Consider the following 17,254-nt stretch of genomic DNA (forward strand, 5'->3'; position numbering starts at 1 on the left):
CACAGTAGCACTATTTTGAAATAAATTATTGTGGAATATCTATTCCAAAATAACCATGTCAAAATAATGCTTGTACACACAGAAATGTATTTCAAAATAGCACTTAACTAATTCAAAATACATTGTCTAAACACATAGCACTTATTTCAAAATAGCACCTTTCAAAATAGGTGCTGTTAAGACAGGGAATAGTGCTTATTTCAAAATAGCTATTGCAATGAGGTTCACAGATTTCAACATAGCACACCAGCTATTTCAAATTTATTCTTCGTCACTCAGCTCATAGTTAACCTGTGGAACTCCTTGCTAAAGGAGTATGTGAAGGCTAGGATTATAACAGAATTTAAGAAAGAGCTAGATAAATTCATGGAGGTTAGGTCCATAAAAGGCTATGAGCCAAGGATAGGAATGGTGTTCCTGTCCTCTGATTGTCAGAGGCTGGAGATGGATGGCAGGAGACGAATCACTTGATCATTGCATTCAGTCCACCCCCTCTGGGGCACCTGGGACTGGCCACTGTCGGCAGACAGGCTACTGAGCTGGATGGACCTTTGGTGTGACCCACTATGGCCATTCTTTATGTTTTTACTGGGTGCATAGTGTAGGCAACAGCAAAGTTATTTCAAAATAACTGTTCTTATTTCAGAATAACTTTGCTGCATAGCCATAACCAGTGCAATAATAAGTTATGTATTGCAGCACACGTGTGACAGTGGCCCCAATAGCCCACATTCCTATACTTTTTTGGTTCATTACGGAGTGGTAGCACTCAGGGATGAGGAGGTCACTTGCCTGTGTAGTAACTGATATTCTTTGAGGTGAATGTCCCTACTGGTGCTCCACTACCCACCTACCTCCCATCTATTTTGGAGTTTGATGTGGTTTCTATTGTAGGAACTGAGGAGGTGGGTCACGTGTGGTATTAGGACACTACTGATAAGCGTGGTAGGCACTGAGCATTCAAGGACACTGCTGTACAAATCTATGAGGCTATGGCTATACTGTACCTGTAACTCAAAATAACTTACACAATTTGTGTTGTGCAAATTGCATAATTTATTTTGAGTTAAACATTTTGAACTTGGTGCTGTTCATGGAGAACCAAAGTTTGAAATGAGCAGCTATTTCAAAGTTTCCACTACCCCTTGTATGATGGAACTGGAATATCATGCTCAAAATAGCACTGCTACTTCGAGCGTAGTATTTAGCTGCGGAGTTGCTATTTCATGATACATATGGATCTCAAAATAGCAACTATAGTGTAGCCATAGCCTGAGTGACAGAGATATCTCTTGAAGAAGGTGGCACATTTCTATATGGCTGTGGCAACCCACTCTTCCACAGGCATGAGACACTTCATGTTCTTAGAGGGCTTGCTGCAGCTCTTGAACTAGTTCAGCACATATCTAAAAAAGGTTGCCTTCACCATACTGAAGTTCTCTTGCCATTGTTAATCATCCCAGTTCTGCAGATGGATCCTTTCCCAATAACTGAAGCTGATTTTCCTGAACCCAGAAATAGCGCTGCGTGGTGTGAAACAGAGCTGCATGGTGTGACATTGCTCCAGGAACAGTTCATCAACTAGCAGTTGTTCAGTGTTATTCTCCTCTTCCTCATCTTCAGTTGGCATCTGTGGCTGCTGCCAAAGCTCAAGATGCTTTTGCTACCACATTATCTGCTTGAGGTTGCCAGCTTAAAGTTGTGGAACATTCTTGGATCTACAACAATGCTGGCTGGCTGATAGCAATTTGAAAATGGTGCTAGTCTATCCAGAAGAGAAGCATGTGATTTTCATAAATGTGAACCCCTCTGGCTTCAAGTGTGCATCCCCCTATGTATAGTAAGGAAAAATCATCAGAATGCATTCTGTTGAGCAATAAAGCAAAGGACCATAGGATGTCCTCAGAGAATGTGTGGTTGGTACACAGAAAGCTGTTGCCATGTGAACGCAATGATGCAAACTGAAAGTGGGTACAGCTGACATGTGGGCATGCTGTTAGTTTGGCTTGCCAGTTGCATGTGAACTAATGTACATCAAATCAAACTAGTTTACCATCCCCTCTCTGTGTAGACACGCCACTAATTTGTCTACTTGAAACTTTTTGCAATAATATTGTTTTTTATGATCAAGTAACTTGATTGTTGGGCTGTTCAGGGTAGCACTTCACAATGCTCTATTCCTTTTTTGCTGTTACTAGTCTTTGTGAGAGTATATAGAAGACACAGCTTTTGATCACCAAAGGACTGCATTCCAAAAAGATTTCAGTTATTTTTCTGTATCCATAATAAATGAGCAGAAATTATTTCTCTGTTTTTCAATAGCTGATTCTAATGGTTGATATGTTGTTTATCTTGTAGGAAGGAGCTAGGGTTGCTTCAGAAATTATACGGATTATATGATACTGTAATGAACAATATTAGTGGGTACTATGAGATACTTTGGACAGAGGTAGACATTGAAAAAATTAACGCTGAACTTTTGGACTTTCAAAACAGGTATTTCCCCTAATTTAAACTTTTCCAGGTTAAAATAGAATATAAATAATTATAATTGCATTACAAAATGTTTAGTATCTTTAAAGCATCTTGATATATATATCAATTTGGGAAATTTCTTAGTAGTGTTTGCCATAGGGTAACTGGGCTCATTATGGGGATATGGGTCCCAGCCCCAACTCTTACTACTCAGGTGCCTTCTGGCTGAGATGTGGGGTTGGGTTCAGATGACAACCAGAACATTGCCTATTCCTTATAAAGACCAGCTGCAACTTAGTGCTGGAAAACTGTAGGGGAAAGAGCCGAGTTATTAGGTGTTTCTCAGGCAGACAGCTTAGAGAGAGTAAACTTTAAGGATGAGAAGGGCTCCTGCAAGAATCCCTTGGTCTGGGCAAAAATGAGAAGGGGCTGAGAGGGATGAAAAAAGCCAGTGCGAATAGTAGACAATGTTGGGTGAACTGTATAGTTGTGTATTTCCCCCAAGATTTCTGTTTAATCAATAAACTGCGCAGAGGAACAGAGACTCTCATATGGCATTGATCTTCCCTGGACTAGTGAGCTAATTCACTCTTAAGGTATTGATTATAAGATTAAAATTTGGGAATCTCTTGAAACATTAGATATTTTTCTTAAAATGTAGAAGTAACCTAAAATAATTAGAGAAACCGAACATTTTTTTTCAGTAGGTGTTCTGACTAAATCGTGAGTGGATGTACTATTTCAGTATTCTCAAAAAATTAAAAATATTTCGATACTTTGAGGTTTAGTAATGAGGATTAAGTCATAGTTTGCTTCTAACACCTTTATTTTTATTTTATTTTTAGTGTTTTATATAGCATGAAGGAAGGGGGCTGTGTTTATGGAATAGAGTAATGATATTTAGTGCAGTTTAGCTTCTTTCTTCATTCACCACTAATGGGTTAATGCACGCCCCATCTATGAAATTTGTAGGCAATCCTAAATTGTTGCTGGAGGCTCCAGGACTATGATGCGCCCTTCAGCTCAAGCTACCAGATATCCTGCCTTTCATGATATAATAGACTGGTGGTTCAGTTTCTCCTGTGCACTTCGTTTTATAACTAATTTTTATAATTTTCTTTTCACATTCTTCTTCTTCTTCCTTGGATTGGGTATTTGATAGTCTTGTGGTATCATTCACTTGGATCTGTAACTGCTGTGCTTCCCTTTTGGAATTCTTCTGCCTACCCTCCTTACAAGCTGTGCTCTCTGACGAACATTGGGCTAAATTGAAATGTATGTGTGTAATTATGGGAAGATTGATGTGCTAGCAGTCAATCTTCTGGAGTTTGATTTAGTGCTCCTAGTGGGGTTGTGCTAAATTAAACTGTCATGGCACTGCCGTCAACCCTGGTGCTCCTGGCAGTTGCAAGGAGTAAGGGGAGTTGATGGGAGAGTTTCTCCCACCAACTTCCTGCTCTGTGGATGGCGGCAAAAATTGATGTAAAATAAGTTGAGTCCAGCTACACAATTCTTGTAGTTGGATATGCATATCTAAAATTGAATTTACTTAGTGTAGAACTGACCCAAGTAGTGCTCTTAAGTGAGGAAGAATATATGGTCCGACAGAGGGCAGATTATATTCTGCTTCTTCACAGTCAAACCTTGCATAGGTAGGACTCAAAGCTCATAGCTGGATGCCTATGTCAGGACATTACACACCTCTCATAGAGTTGGAAGGGACCTCAGGAGGTTATTGAATCCAGTCCCTTACCAGGGCCAACCACCATCCCTTCCCCCCCACCCCACTTTTTCTATTTCGCCCAGATCCCTGGATAGCTCCCTCAAGGATTGAGCTCACAACCCTGGGTTTAGCAGGCCAGTGCTCAAACCACTTATTTCTTCCCATGAACTGTGATGCCAGTGCATTTTGTGAAGAAGGATGAGGATGTTATCCAGCTAACCCAGAGAATATGTGCAGTGCCAGAATTGGACTGAAGTAGAAATCCTCATGAAAGGATTAAAGTCATAACTCTATCCCACCCCACTATTGAAGTGGGTACTTAGTTCCCCAAGGAAAAAAGTAGGGCTTCCAGGCAGCCCTTTCACTCCCATGATGAATCAAGGGTCTTATGATTTTCAGGATAGGGTGAAGAAATGGTTTTCCCTTCTTCAAGTATCCCCTACATATTCTCACACTTCAGCTATTCTCTGGCTGGTGCAGTTGAATGCTGCTGGTTTTTACTGGTAGTGCTTGATTGTTCAGGTGCCCTTTACCCTCACCCTCCACATCTGATCATGTTTTGAGGGCACGGCTGTGTTGCCACCTCAGTTCCTTCGAGCCGCTGCTTTGTATTCAAGATAATTAACATAATTAATTTACAAGTGCTTTGTTTATAATTTTTAATTGTTACATAGTTAGCACTTAATGTTAGAAACTCTCCGGTCAGATTTGAGTTTCTTTACCAGATAAACTTCTTTAATCCCTGTAGTGTAAAGTAATTCCAGCCTGCATACATGATATCAGTCATGGATCCTTCCCTTTTATGCTAATGTCATAGAAATACAGTCATGGAATGGCTAGACTAAGCTCACTTCTGTCAGAATATCTAAACCCAATCCAGACAATTAGAGATGGATGGGCTATACCTGAGAATTTAAAGAGCAGGAAATGAGGGAAGAGAAAATGATTGAGATAGGCTGTGCCTGTGGAATAGAAGCAGTAGGGGAGTGGAACCAGTGGGAACTGGTTTGAGGGGTAGGCGCATTGGCTGCAGAAGTGGTGTGGAACTGAGTGCGGAGTGGGGGAGTGGACAGTGGGGGTGCCTGTGACCCCTGCGCACCCTCCACACATCACCTCTGTGAGGGAAACTATTTCCAACCGTGCATCTTTGGCTCAAGAAGCCAGGTGGTTGAGGAAGCAGCACTTGGGCTGCTGCTCCAGAAGGAAGGACAGCCGATTAAACTAAGAAGCTGTCAGGCAATATTCCCTTTAATCTTTTCCTCCTTTGTGTGGATTTTTCCATTTATGTGCTGAATAGTTTTTATGTGCACTGTGACATGTATCAATGTGCATCACCATTAAAAACAGCATAAAAAAACCCAATTGTGGGTGCTCTGCTAATCAGCTGGGTGGCATTTGAATCTTTCCTGAGCAGCTGCACAAGAGCACAATTGACAAGCTGGGTCCACATGTGAGCGCCCTTGGCAGCTGAAATAGTGGCTGTCGAAAGGGAGCACCCACCGCCATTATCGGATCAGCATTTCGATCTGCTCTTTCAAAGTGCCGCCTCAGGTCTTTTGAAAGAGAGCGTCCACACGGCTCCAAGCCCTCTTTTGAAAGAAGGGAGGCAGGAAACGCTGTGGACGGGGTCCCATGGTCAACAAGCCCTTCCAGGGCCGCAGCCAGCCACCCCCTTTATAGGCCCCCTTCCTCCACCCTCCACTCCACACAAGCCAAGTGCTGCCCAGCCTTTCCCAGCCCGGCAGAGCCCACCCATGCCCACAATGGAGGCACAGCGACAGCTCCTGCAGAAGGACACGCTCATTATGGACACTCTGCTTGCAGTTCTGGGCACCATTGCTGCAGCTGCTCCCAATCTCATTGGGTGGCTGGGCGGTCCCCCTGGGGCTGTGGGGCACCCCTCCTGGGTGCCCTACACCTCTGGACCCACCCCAGCAGCACCGACTGGTGGCAGCGCCTGGTGCTGGGGGAGTGTGGCGAGGAAAGTGGCTGTGGAACTTCTGCATGTTGAGGCAGATCTTTGAGGAGATCTGCCACTGGCTTACCCCCACACTGCGGCACCAGGGCACCTGCATGTGGCTAGCCCTCACTCTGGAGAAACAGGTTGTGATTACTATCTAGAAGCTGGGCACCCTGGACTCCTACCGCTCCATGGGACAACAGTTCGGGGTGGGCAAGGCCACTGTTGGAGCTGTACTTATGGAGGTAAGGTGGGGCTGGGTCATGTGTCCCCACATGGGTTTGGGGGGGCTGAGGCAAGGGGAATCCACTGCTTCAAGGGACCGGATGGGAGGGGGGCCAGATGGGGCGGGGGCTGGACGGGAGGGGGCAGGGGGCTGGACGGGGTGGGGGCTGGATGGGAGGGTGCAGAATGGGCCTGAGGCGGGGTGGGAGACAGCCTGCTACCTGCACTAGAGCATGTGTCTCCCTCCCCCGCCCCACAAGTCATTAGAGCCATCAACACAATGCTGCTCCATAGGGTCATCCGCCTGGGGGATCTGGACAACACCGTCGCCGGCTTCCAGGACATGGGCTTTCCAAACTGCATCAATGCTTGGGATGGCTTGCACATCCCCATCTGCACCCCTCCACACCGCGCCAGCCAGTATGTCAACAGGAAGGGTTACTGTTTGGTTCTGCTCCAGGCCCTGGTGGGCGCAAGGGGCCAGTTCACCGACATTTATGTGGGTTGGGCTGGCTGCACCCACAACGCCTGGGTCTTCGGAACTCAGGCCTCTGCTGGCACATAGGGGCTGGCACCTTCATCCCCCAGCAGGATGTCCCAGTGGCGGAGGTAGTCACCATGCCACTCTGCATGGTGGTAGATGTGGCGTACCCCCTGCAGTCATGGCTCATGAGGCTGTACACGGGACTCCTTGACCCCAACCGGGAGGCATTCAATCAGCACCTCAACCACGCTTGCAATGTCGTGGAGTGGGCCTTCGGTCACCTAAAGGGGTGGTGGAGGTGCCTTCACATGTGGTTGGAGGTTGGGGTCCTCAACATGCCCCAGGTGGTGGGTGCCTGTTGCATCCTTGACAATGTTGTGGAGGGATAGGGGGATGCATATGTCCCTGGGGGGGCCCTCCAACTGGCACCAGCTATGAGCAGCTTGGCACTGCTCCCATCCGCTAGGCCTACTGGCCAGTGCCCTCAAGTGTGGTCAGCAGCCTCTCCCAGGCTGCCCTCCACCACTCCATCTTGGCCTGGGCGAGCTGCAGGGGCTGTTTGGCCACCTCAGCCTGGTGCTGGCAGGCTGGGTCCTCCGCGGCCCAGCGGGGGGTCCTCTGGCCATGGCGTGCCATGTGGGGTGGCATCTGAGCACCTCTGAGGGCTGTTGGGGGGCTCTCGGGGACAAGGGACAGCACAGGGCTCTCCTGGCCCATGGATGGTGCAGCTGTGTGGAGAGGAGAACAGCATGTCAGTAATGTGTCCCGGATGGAGGGGACCTGGCTGTGGCCGACCCACCTGAGCCCACCCAATGGGGCCGCCGCGCCCCCAAAGGACACTGACCCCCCACGGGTCACCAACCCGCCTCCCACGGGCTGGGCCTCCCGGCCTGGAGGTGCATCAAGGGGTCTCTCATGCAGATGACCCTTCCCAGCCTGTGGTGTGCAGGCCCTAGGTGCTGTCCAGCACTGACCAGCTGCTGCCCCTGTACGGCTTGCAGTGCTGTCCACTGAAGGTGGGTGCTGGGTATCTTTGGTGGGCCACCGCGGGGTGCTGCATCCCATGTGGGGGGAGACCTGTGTGCGGCCTGGGCCCACTGGTCCTGTGTGCGGGTGACTAGCCGTTGCATCACCCCCAGCCTGTGGAGCAGGTGTGTGCCCCTCCCTGTACGTACCGGAGGGTCCCTCGGCAACGTCCAGGGATGTCCAGCTCCCGGTTGCCCGGCTGGAGGAGCGGGAGGGGAGGACGATGGTGAGGTTCCCCTCCTCACTCGACCACTCAGTGGTCCCCTCACCCTCCTGTGTCCCCAGTCCCGGCTGCTCTGCCTCCTCCAGCTGCAGCTCCTCAGCTGAGGTGTCCAGGAACGACGGGGGTGGGGAGCTGTCCTGGGGCCCCAGGATGCCCTGGAGCTCACAGAAGAAGGGGCACATGGTTGGAGCTGCCCCGGAGTGGCAGGCCTGGTCCCTGGCCCAGGCATAGCCCTGCCGCAGCTCCTTGACCTTGGAGCATACCTGCTCTGCGGTATGCTCTGGGTGGCCCCTTGTCTGGAGGCCTTGCACCAGGTGGCCAAAGGCAGCAACATTGCGCCGCTTGACCACTATCTTGTGCAGGACCCATATTTCGAAAAAGCGGACTGTGAACTGTGGAGCATCTACACATGTACTCTTTCGATTTAGTATTTTGAAAGGGGCCAATCTTCCTGATCTGGGATCGGGGTTCAGATTTTGGCATCTGTACCCTATTCATTTCATTTCCGTTCAAAAGATGGTTTTACAAGTGTGGATGCTCCTCCCGCTCTTTCGAAAAAGGGCCATTTATTTTGATGTTTTGTGCACTTCTAGACACAGCTCCAGAGAACACTGCTGTCATGAGCAGGAAACCCATGAAAGGAGTGTCCCTCAATCCTGAGTCAAAGGAGAAAGTTAAGACTGTTTTCTGTTTGTTTACTTCTCTTTTTTAAGTAAATAAACCATCCTCAAGAAAAGTGGGAATGAGACTGTGTGCTGAAAGCTGGGAAGAAGCTTCAACTTGTGACAAACTCAGTGAGCAGCTAAACTAAGGCGGATATATGGATTATAAAAATACAACCAAAAATTCTTACATTCATGACACACCTTGGAATGTGTTGATGCTAGTTTTATGACTCATTATAAAAATTTGCTGCTGCTTACTAACCTTCCATTGTTCTATGACTGCAAACACGCCAACTGCGCACTTCAGTTTAAGTGGGTTCCTATGGTGTTCATGATGTACTGATGCTTAATTGTCTATCCCACCTTGTATTTAGCTTTGGAACTCCGAATCTCTGCACATATCATTCCATCCAAAATGTCAGGGCATTAGGGTCATGAACTGCTTTTGGCAAGACGTTAAAATCTTGCAACAGTTGCTGTGCTAGATAGCAGATAAACACTCTTGGAGAAGAAATTGAGACTCTGTATAGTAGTATCTGCTGGTATTGTTGGAAATAATTTGATGAACACTTTCTAAGTAAATTTCCATTACTCTACAGGTCATCCTTTGGGAGGTGATTATTACTGGGTTGGGTCCCAAATAACCCTTTAAGGCTACAGCTATGCTGTAGCCGTAACTTGAAATAACTTATGCAATTTGTCCAACGCAAATTGCATAATTTAATTCTAGTTAACTTATTTTGAAGTTTCTGCTACCCCTCCTATGATGAGGGGTACTGGAACTGAAATATTGTATTCGAAATAGCACTTGTAGTTCAAGTGTGGTGTTTAGCTGTGGAGTTGCTATTTCAGGATATATTTCTATCTCGAAATAGCAACTATAGTGTAACCATAGCCATAGAATGGCTATATCTACACTATCATTCCTCTTTTGAAAGAGGTATGCAAATGAAGGAACTCAAAAATACAAATGAAGCACAGATTTACATATCTGGCACCTCTTTTGCATATTCTTTCAAAAGAGCTTCTTTGGAAAGAAGAAAACAATGTAGATGCAACTCTTTCAAAAGTAAACCCCATCTTCAAAAGGACCCTTCTTCCTGAAAAAATAGGAAGAAGGGTTCTTTCGAAGATGGGGATTACTTTCGAAAGAGTCACAGCTACACTGCTTTTCTTCTTTTGAAAGAAGCTTGTTCAAAACAAGACTATGCAAATGAGATGCCAGATGTGTAAATTTGTGCCTCATTTGCATTTTTGATTTCCTTCATTTGCATGCCTGTGTTGAAAGAGGAATTCTAGTGTACATGTAGCTGGTATGTTTAGACAGCAGCCGTTCTTTGAAATAAGCTATTCTGGAAGAACTTATTTTGAAGTAATACTGCTACACACAAATGTGCATTTCAAAATAGCACTTAGCTTTTTCGAAATACAGTGTCTACACATATAAACCACATCTACACTCATCCTCCATCCTCTTCTGGAAGGGGCAAGGTAATGAGTGGAGCGGAAGATGCAAATGCAGTGTGGATTAAAATATCTCATGCCTCATTAGCATACTCCTGCAAAAATCTCGCTTCTGGAAATCCCCTTCCAGAAGCAAAGCTGCTGTTTAGATGGCGCTCCTTTGGAAGGATACGGGAATGTTTGCAGAAGAAGGGTCTTCCGGAAGGGGGATGTCCTTCGGAAGGACCCCATGCCCTTCTGAAGTAGCCCTGTCTGCACAGCAGCTTTGCTTCTGGAAGGGAATCTTCCAGAAGAAAGATCTCATGGGCATATGTTAGTGAGGCATGAGATATTTGCATCTTGTGCTCCGCTCATTACCATGACACTCCTGGAAGGGGGCTGTCAGTGTGGATGTGGCCATACGGCCTATTTTGAAATAGAGCCATTGGAAGCACTAGCTGTGTCTACACGTGCATGCTACTTCGAAGTAGCGGCACTAACTTCGAAATAGCGCCCGTCGTGGCTACACGCGTCGGGCGCTATTTCGAAGTTAACTTCGACGTTATGCGGCGAGACGTCGAAGTCGCTAACCTCATGAGGGGATCGGAATAGCGCCCTACTTCGACATTCAACGTCGAAGTAGGGACCGTGTCGACGATCCGCGTCCCGCAACGTCGAAATTGTGGGGTCCTCCATGGCAGCCATCAGCTGGGGGGTTGAGAGACGCTGTCTCTCCAGCCCGTGCGGGGCTCTATGGTCACCGTGTGCAGCAGCCCTTAGCCCAGGGCTTCTGGCTGCTGCTGCTGCAGCGGGGATTCATGCTGCATGCACAGGGTCTGCAACTCGTTGTCGGTTCTGTGGATCTTGTGGTGTTTAGTGCAAGTGTGTCTGGGAGGGGCCCTTTAAGGGAGCAGCTGGCTGTTGAGTCCGCCGTGTGACTCTGTCTGCAGCTGTGCCTGGCACCCTTATTTCGATGTGTGCTACTTTGGCGTGTAGACGTTCCCTCGCTGCACCTATTTCGATGTGGTGCTGCACAACGTCGATGTTGAACATCGACGTTGCCAGCCCTGGAGGATGTGTAGACGTTATTCATCGAAATAGCCTATTTCGATGTCGCCACATCAAAATAGGCTACTTCGATGTAGGCTTCACGTGTAGACGTAGCCACTATGTCTTATCTTGAAATAGGCACTGTTCTCTGACTTAACAGTACATATTTCAAAATAGCTATTTCAAAAGAAGTGCTATTCCTTGTAGATTGAGGTTTACCAATTTTGAAATAAGCCAACTGCTATTTCAAAATTATTTTGAAATAGCAGTTTCATTCTGTAGTTGCCAAGATAGTTATTTCAAAATAATGGCTGTTATTTCAAAATAATTTTGCTGTGTAGACCTACTGAAAATTCCAAAGCTTTGGTTTTGTATTGCAGGGCCAACACTCCCACTTCAACCTATTATATAAATCTAATACTTACAACTCCTTTTTAATGTTTTAATGATGTGATTCGCTGCTCATTACTTCCTATTAGTAAGGTGAGAACCTGTGTTGCAGAATGGCAAATCTCTTACCTAATTTCCTTTCTGCTGTAGGTTTTCCTCTCATCAACCCACTGTTCTTATCTGGTAAACAGCTATCATAAAATTTGGTAACAGATTTTTTTCTCTAATTAGAGAATTAGACATATATTTGCCTGACAATTAACTATAATATATCAAGTAAGATTCTTAATGCTATTAATAAGTTGCTGAAATATTTCTACAGCTTTGGAAGAATATTACTAATTACCTGAGTTGAAGGATTAGGTTTAGTTCTGAAGCCTTCAGCAGTTAACATTGAATGCTCTCAAAATTTCAAATTAACCCATTACTAATGAACTGTGTTTAATCCGCCATCTCAGAGAGAGTGGGACTGAAGGGATAACATTACGCTTTACAGCGCTTATGCTGATTTTTGCAGGAAAGGTACATACTGATATCATGCACTATTTACATAGACTTCATATAAGTCAAACGAATTTTTCAGCCATTGCTACAGAGAAAATAATTTTGGGAAAACAAAAGTGTCTGCTTTAAACTGCCTGTTTTTTCAGATATACATAAAATATTTCATTTTTGTTTTCAATCATATATTGTTGCTTTAATATAGTAAGTAAGCTATTATATCACTTATTGTTGTTATTACTGAATTAAAGATGCCGCAAACTTCCCAAAGGACTTAAACATTGGCAAGCATTTTTAGACCTCAAGAAAAGAATAGATGATTTTAGTGAGTCATGTCCACTGTTGGAAATGATGACTAATAAAGCAATGAAGGAGAGACATTGGAATCGCATTGCTGAAACAACAGGACATCAGTTTGATGTGGAATCAGATTCTTTTTGTCTTCGAAATATCATGGAAGCACCACTTCTCAAACATAAGGATGATATTGAGGTAAGTGCACACATTGCTTTTGATGCTGCATTCAACCTGTATATCTAGATAATCTTTGACATGTATTTGTTTAGCCTGTTCTTAAAAAAACACCCATGATTGGGATTCCACAACCTCCCTTGGCAATGGGACTGACAACCACTGTGGGCCAACAGACTAGGTGGAAGGAAGGTCCAGCTCCCTTCCCTTACTGAGACAGGTCAAAGGCAGATGGAGTGGGGCATAGGGCAGTCAGCCCTAAGTCCCCTCCACACTCTGTAAGTGTTGCACGTAGAGTAGTTGCACAGTGCTCCATAGCATTTCAAAGGGGCCCATATCTCCAACCGCTGTTATTTCAGCAGCAATGGTGGCCAGAGCTCTGGGACCCTTTGAAATGCTGAGCCTGAGGGCATCTGCCCCCTCTTCCAACCTGTTGGTAGTCCTCTCCATTGGTAAGCTATTTCTGTACTTTACTATCCTTGGAATTAGAAAGTTTTCCCCAAGATCTAACCTGAATCTCCCTTGCTACACTTTATATCCATTTCTCCTTGTCCTACTCTCAGTGGACATTGAAGACACTCCTTTTTACAAAAGCTCTTAACATATTTGAAGACTCTTATGAGATCCCGTCAGCTATCTTTTTTTCAAAACCAAACATATCCAGGTTTTTAACCTTTCCCAAACCTTTTATTATTTTTGTTGGTTGTTATCTTCTGGAATCTCTCCAGTTTTACTTCCTCTTTCTTAAATTATGATGCTTAAATACTAATCTAAGACCTTATTTAAAATACTGTGTATGGTTCTGGTCACCCATGTTCGAGAAATATGAATTCAAACTGAAACAGGTACAGAGAAGAGTTATGAGCATGACTGAGGAATGGACTGTTTATCTTATGAGAAGAAATCGGAATAAGTTGGCTTGTTTAGTGTAGCAAAAAAGAAAGCTGATGGGAGATGTGATTGTTTCCTATAAGTATATTAGAGTGTTAAGTGCCAGGGAGAGTGAAGAGCTATTTAAGCTATGGAACCATGTTGGTACCAAACAAATAGGTATAAGCTGGCCATGAACAAATTGACTGGAAATAAAAAGATTTCTAACCATTGCAGGGGTGAGGCTCTGGGAGTTGAGGGGAAAAAAAAACCTTCATTAGTTTCAAGAGAGAGCTGAGCAGATTTAGAATGCGATTTTAAGACATGGTTGTTTGTAATGGTAGGGAACAGGACTTGGCAGACTTAGGCCTCAATTCCCACCTATACTGTATGTTTCTTAAGTTCTTGCTTCTGGGTTTCAGCCAGCGATCAGCAGGTGTCAGGAAGAGATTTTCACAATTTATTCTTTTTAGCCGTGTTAGTCTCTGCTCCAACAAAACAAAACAGCAGAAATGTAGCACTTTAAAGACTAACAAAATGATTTATTTGGTCATGAGCTTTTGTGGGACAGACCCACTTCATCAGATCAATCTTATTTCCAATACAGCTTGATATTTATAACTCGAGAGGACAAAAAAAAAAAGCAATAAAAACTGACACAGGGGGATGAGGGGTGGGGGGCGTTGTTAATTGTCCTGCCTGAGATAATTATGAGCATCAAAGGAAGGGAAGCACTCCCTGTAATGTGTGAAGTAATTGATGTCTCTGTTCATACCATGTGTTAGTGTGTCGAATTTGAATATGAATTCCAACAATGCCCTGCCACAATATACATTGGATAGATTGGGCCAAACCTTCTCCAAAGAATAAATGAACACAGAGCAGACATCAAGAAACTCAATACACATAAGCTAGTCAGTGAACACTTCAGTGGAGTGGGCCATCCTGTTAAAGACCTGAGAATTTGTGTCCTGGAAACAGATTAGGGCAAGAAATTTGTGAGCTGGAATTCAGATTCAAATTGGATACGTTAACACGGGGTATGAACAGAGACATCAATTACCTCATTACAAGGACTGCTTCCCTTCCTTTGATGCTTATAATTATCTCAAGCAGGACAATTAACATTCTCTCATCCCCCTCCTATGTATTTGATTTGTCAGTTTTTATTGCAATTTTTTTTTGGTCCTCTGTAATGATAAATATCAGCCTGTATTGGAAATGAGATTGATCTGATGGAGTGGGTCTGTCCCATGAAAGCTCATCACTGAATAAATGATTTTGTTCGTTTTTAAAGTGTTACATTTCTGCTGTTTTGTTTTGTTGGAGTACAGACTAACACGGCTACCTCTTTGTTCCTCTAAAGTGGCAGGGATAGCCATGACTGGAGATGAAACATTGAGCAGCATGTGCCAAGCATCTGAGGTAGCAATGAGCATTCTCTCTCAAAGTGTGTGGGTTATCTGGTTCGTGCTTATCTGTTCATGATCAAACTGATCACCATATGAGAAGGAATGTTCACAGAGGAGAGATTCGTAGTAACTTAGAAGGGTGGAGGGGTGTCACCTTCCTGTGCAACAGGTTAGTGTGAGTTATTTGCCAGGATTAAATGTGTATATCTCTTTTAATCATTTCCCTGCCATTGCAGGGGCCTTGGTCATTGGTGCATCTTGGTCCCTCCCATTTTCTTCCTGTGGCACATAATATTCTAGTCTCCAGTGGGTTGTAATGCTTTGGTCTAAATTTGTTTGTTGGGTTTAGTGTACTTGTGCTGGTTGGTGTTGATATTCTGTGATATAAGGAGTTAAGACTCGATTATCTGGTGGGCCCTTTTGGCCTTTAAATCTATGGCTATATCTACACTATGAGATAAAACTGAATTTAAAGGAGTTAGCTCAACATTAAAATGTCACTGTCTTCACTGTACATGTCATTAGCTCGATTTAGTCTGCCCTTATATTGATAACAAAATGTTGATATTAATGGATGGGTATAGTATCAATCTCAAGTTTAAAATGTTGAATATAGGCGAGTGTGGAAGTGCAATGTCTTTCATTTGAATTTATTAGTCTTCACAAGTGTCCCATATGTATCCCACAAGGCTAGGTGCTGCGCCTGGCTCCCAGCTCCCCACTAGTAGCGGGAGCCAGGAAACTGACCAGTGCTGCTGCACTGTCAATTTCTCAGGTCCTGCAGCTTGGGGAAGCTGGGGAATTGACCAGAGCTGCTGTGCTGTCCCTTTCCCAGGTCCCACAGCTTGGGGAAGCCAGGAAATTGATGAGGGCTGCTGTGCTGTCAGTTTCCCAGGTCCCCCAAGCTTCAGGAACCCAGGAAACTGGCAGTGCTGTTGCACCTGGCGCCCGGCTCAGAATGTGGGGCGGAGGGAACTGTGGGATAGGTTCCCACAGTGCACTGCTGCAACAGTCAATGTTTGGTGATTTCAGTGTGGAAGCAATATGTCAAATTGGTGGGAGCCTCAGGGAAGTGAGAATACTCAAAATTGAAAAAACTGGCATTATAAAATTGATTTTTAATAAATTCGAATTCATCTTCAAGTCTAGACATAGCGTGTGACTCAATCTATGATAAGAAAAAGCCAAGCCCAGTCATAAGATTCCCCCCATTTTGAACAGCAATGTCTCTCTTCTCTGTTTCTCCAGAGAGCAATAAATAGGATCATGGATTCTCATCCTCAGTTGCCAGCTCTAGCTAGGTCTCTGATTTTAGTGGTCTAAAAGACATAGATATGCAGCCATAGTTTCATATTTTCTGGCTCAAATTTGTTGAGGTCTGTATACTCCAACACTTTAAAAACACATTTAATGTCAATGAGCTTACAGTAAATAAATAAATAAGAATGCTTTGTCCCACCTATATGGTATGTGTTAAAAACATACAGTACTTTATTTTAAAAGCTTTAACTAACAACTAGATGTATAATATTAAAGGTTTCTCATGTGGAGAATGAAGATTAAACCTTTTTTTTTAACTTTGCAGGATATTTGCATATCTGCTATAAAGGAAAAAGATATTGAAGCTAAATTGTCTCAAATAATTGAAAGTTGGGGAGGCCAGAATTTGAGTTTTTCATCATTTAAAGCGAGAGGAGAGCTCCTGTTAAAAGGAAGTGAATCAGCAGAGATTATTACACTTATGGAAGACAGTTTAATGATTTTGGGCTCTTTACTTAGTAATAGGTAATTCATACTGAATTTTTTGCATATTTGCTAAATATTGTACATGTTGATAATACAAACACATTATAATTAAATCAGCAACTATATTACTAGATAGACACTTATTTAGAAATACATGTGGATAAAATATTATTGTTTTGTTTGGAGGTTTGTGTATTAATAATGTTACCACAGATAATGTCTCTGAGCTCACAAATGTACGGCAATCTACTCTCTTGATACATGTGAATCAAATGAAATATGTTTATTGAAGTTCTAAGATATTTTTTCTGTCTAATTCATCCATATTTTGTTTCAGTCTCACTGTATATATTTTACTTTACACTTAGTCATTCTTATTTCTCATCCTTGTTTTAGATATAATACTCCATTTAAAAAAGATATTCAGAGCTGGGTATACAAACTGAGTACATCCAGCGATATCATTGAAGAGTGGCTGGTGGTGCAAAACCTATGGGTTTATCTTGAAGCTGTTTTTGTAGGGGGAGATATTGCAAAGCAATTACCACAGGTAAATCTGTAATACTTACTCATATTCATATTCTAAAAAC

The 17,254-nt window shown here is 44.0% G+C and overlaps 1 protein-coding gene across 1 annotated transcript in view; it reads left to right on the top strand.

Moving 5' to 3' along the window:
* Positions 1 to 17,254, top strand: part of DNAH8 (dynein axonemal heavy chain 8) — a 548,480-nt gene that overhangs the window by 266,081 nt on the left and 265,145 nt on the right. Inside the window, exons 34-37 of the mRNA XM_074989796.1 lie at positions 2,359 to 2,496; positions 12,417 to 12,657; positions 16,504 to 16,703; positions 17,061 to 17,214. Coding sequence (XP_074845897.1) covers positions 2,359 to 2,496; positions 12,417 to 12,657; positions 16,504 to 16,703; positions 17,061 to 17,214 — 733 coding nt within the window. The remainder of the gene's footprint in view (positions 1 to 2,358; positions 2,497 to 12,416; positions 12,658 to 16,503; positions 16,704 to 17,060; positions 17,215 to 17,254) is intronic.

Source organism: Carettochelys insculpta, chromosome 3 (assembly GCF_033958435.1).
Source record: "Carettochelys insculpta isolate YL-2023 chromosome 3, ASM3395843v1, whole genome shotgun sequence".
NCBI lineage: Eukaryota > Metazoa > Chordata > Testudines > Carettochelyidae > Carettochelys > Carettochelys insculpta.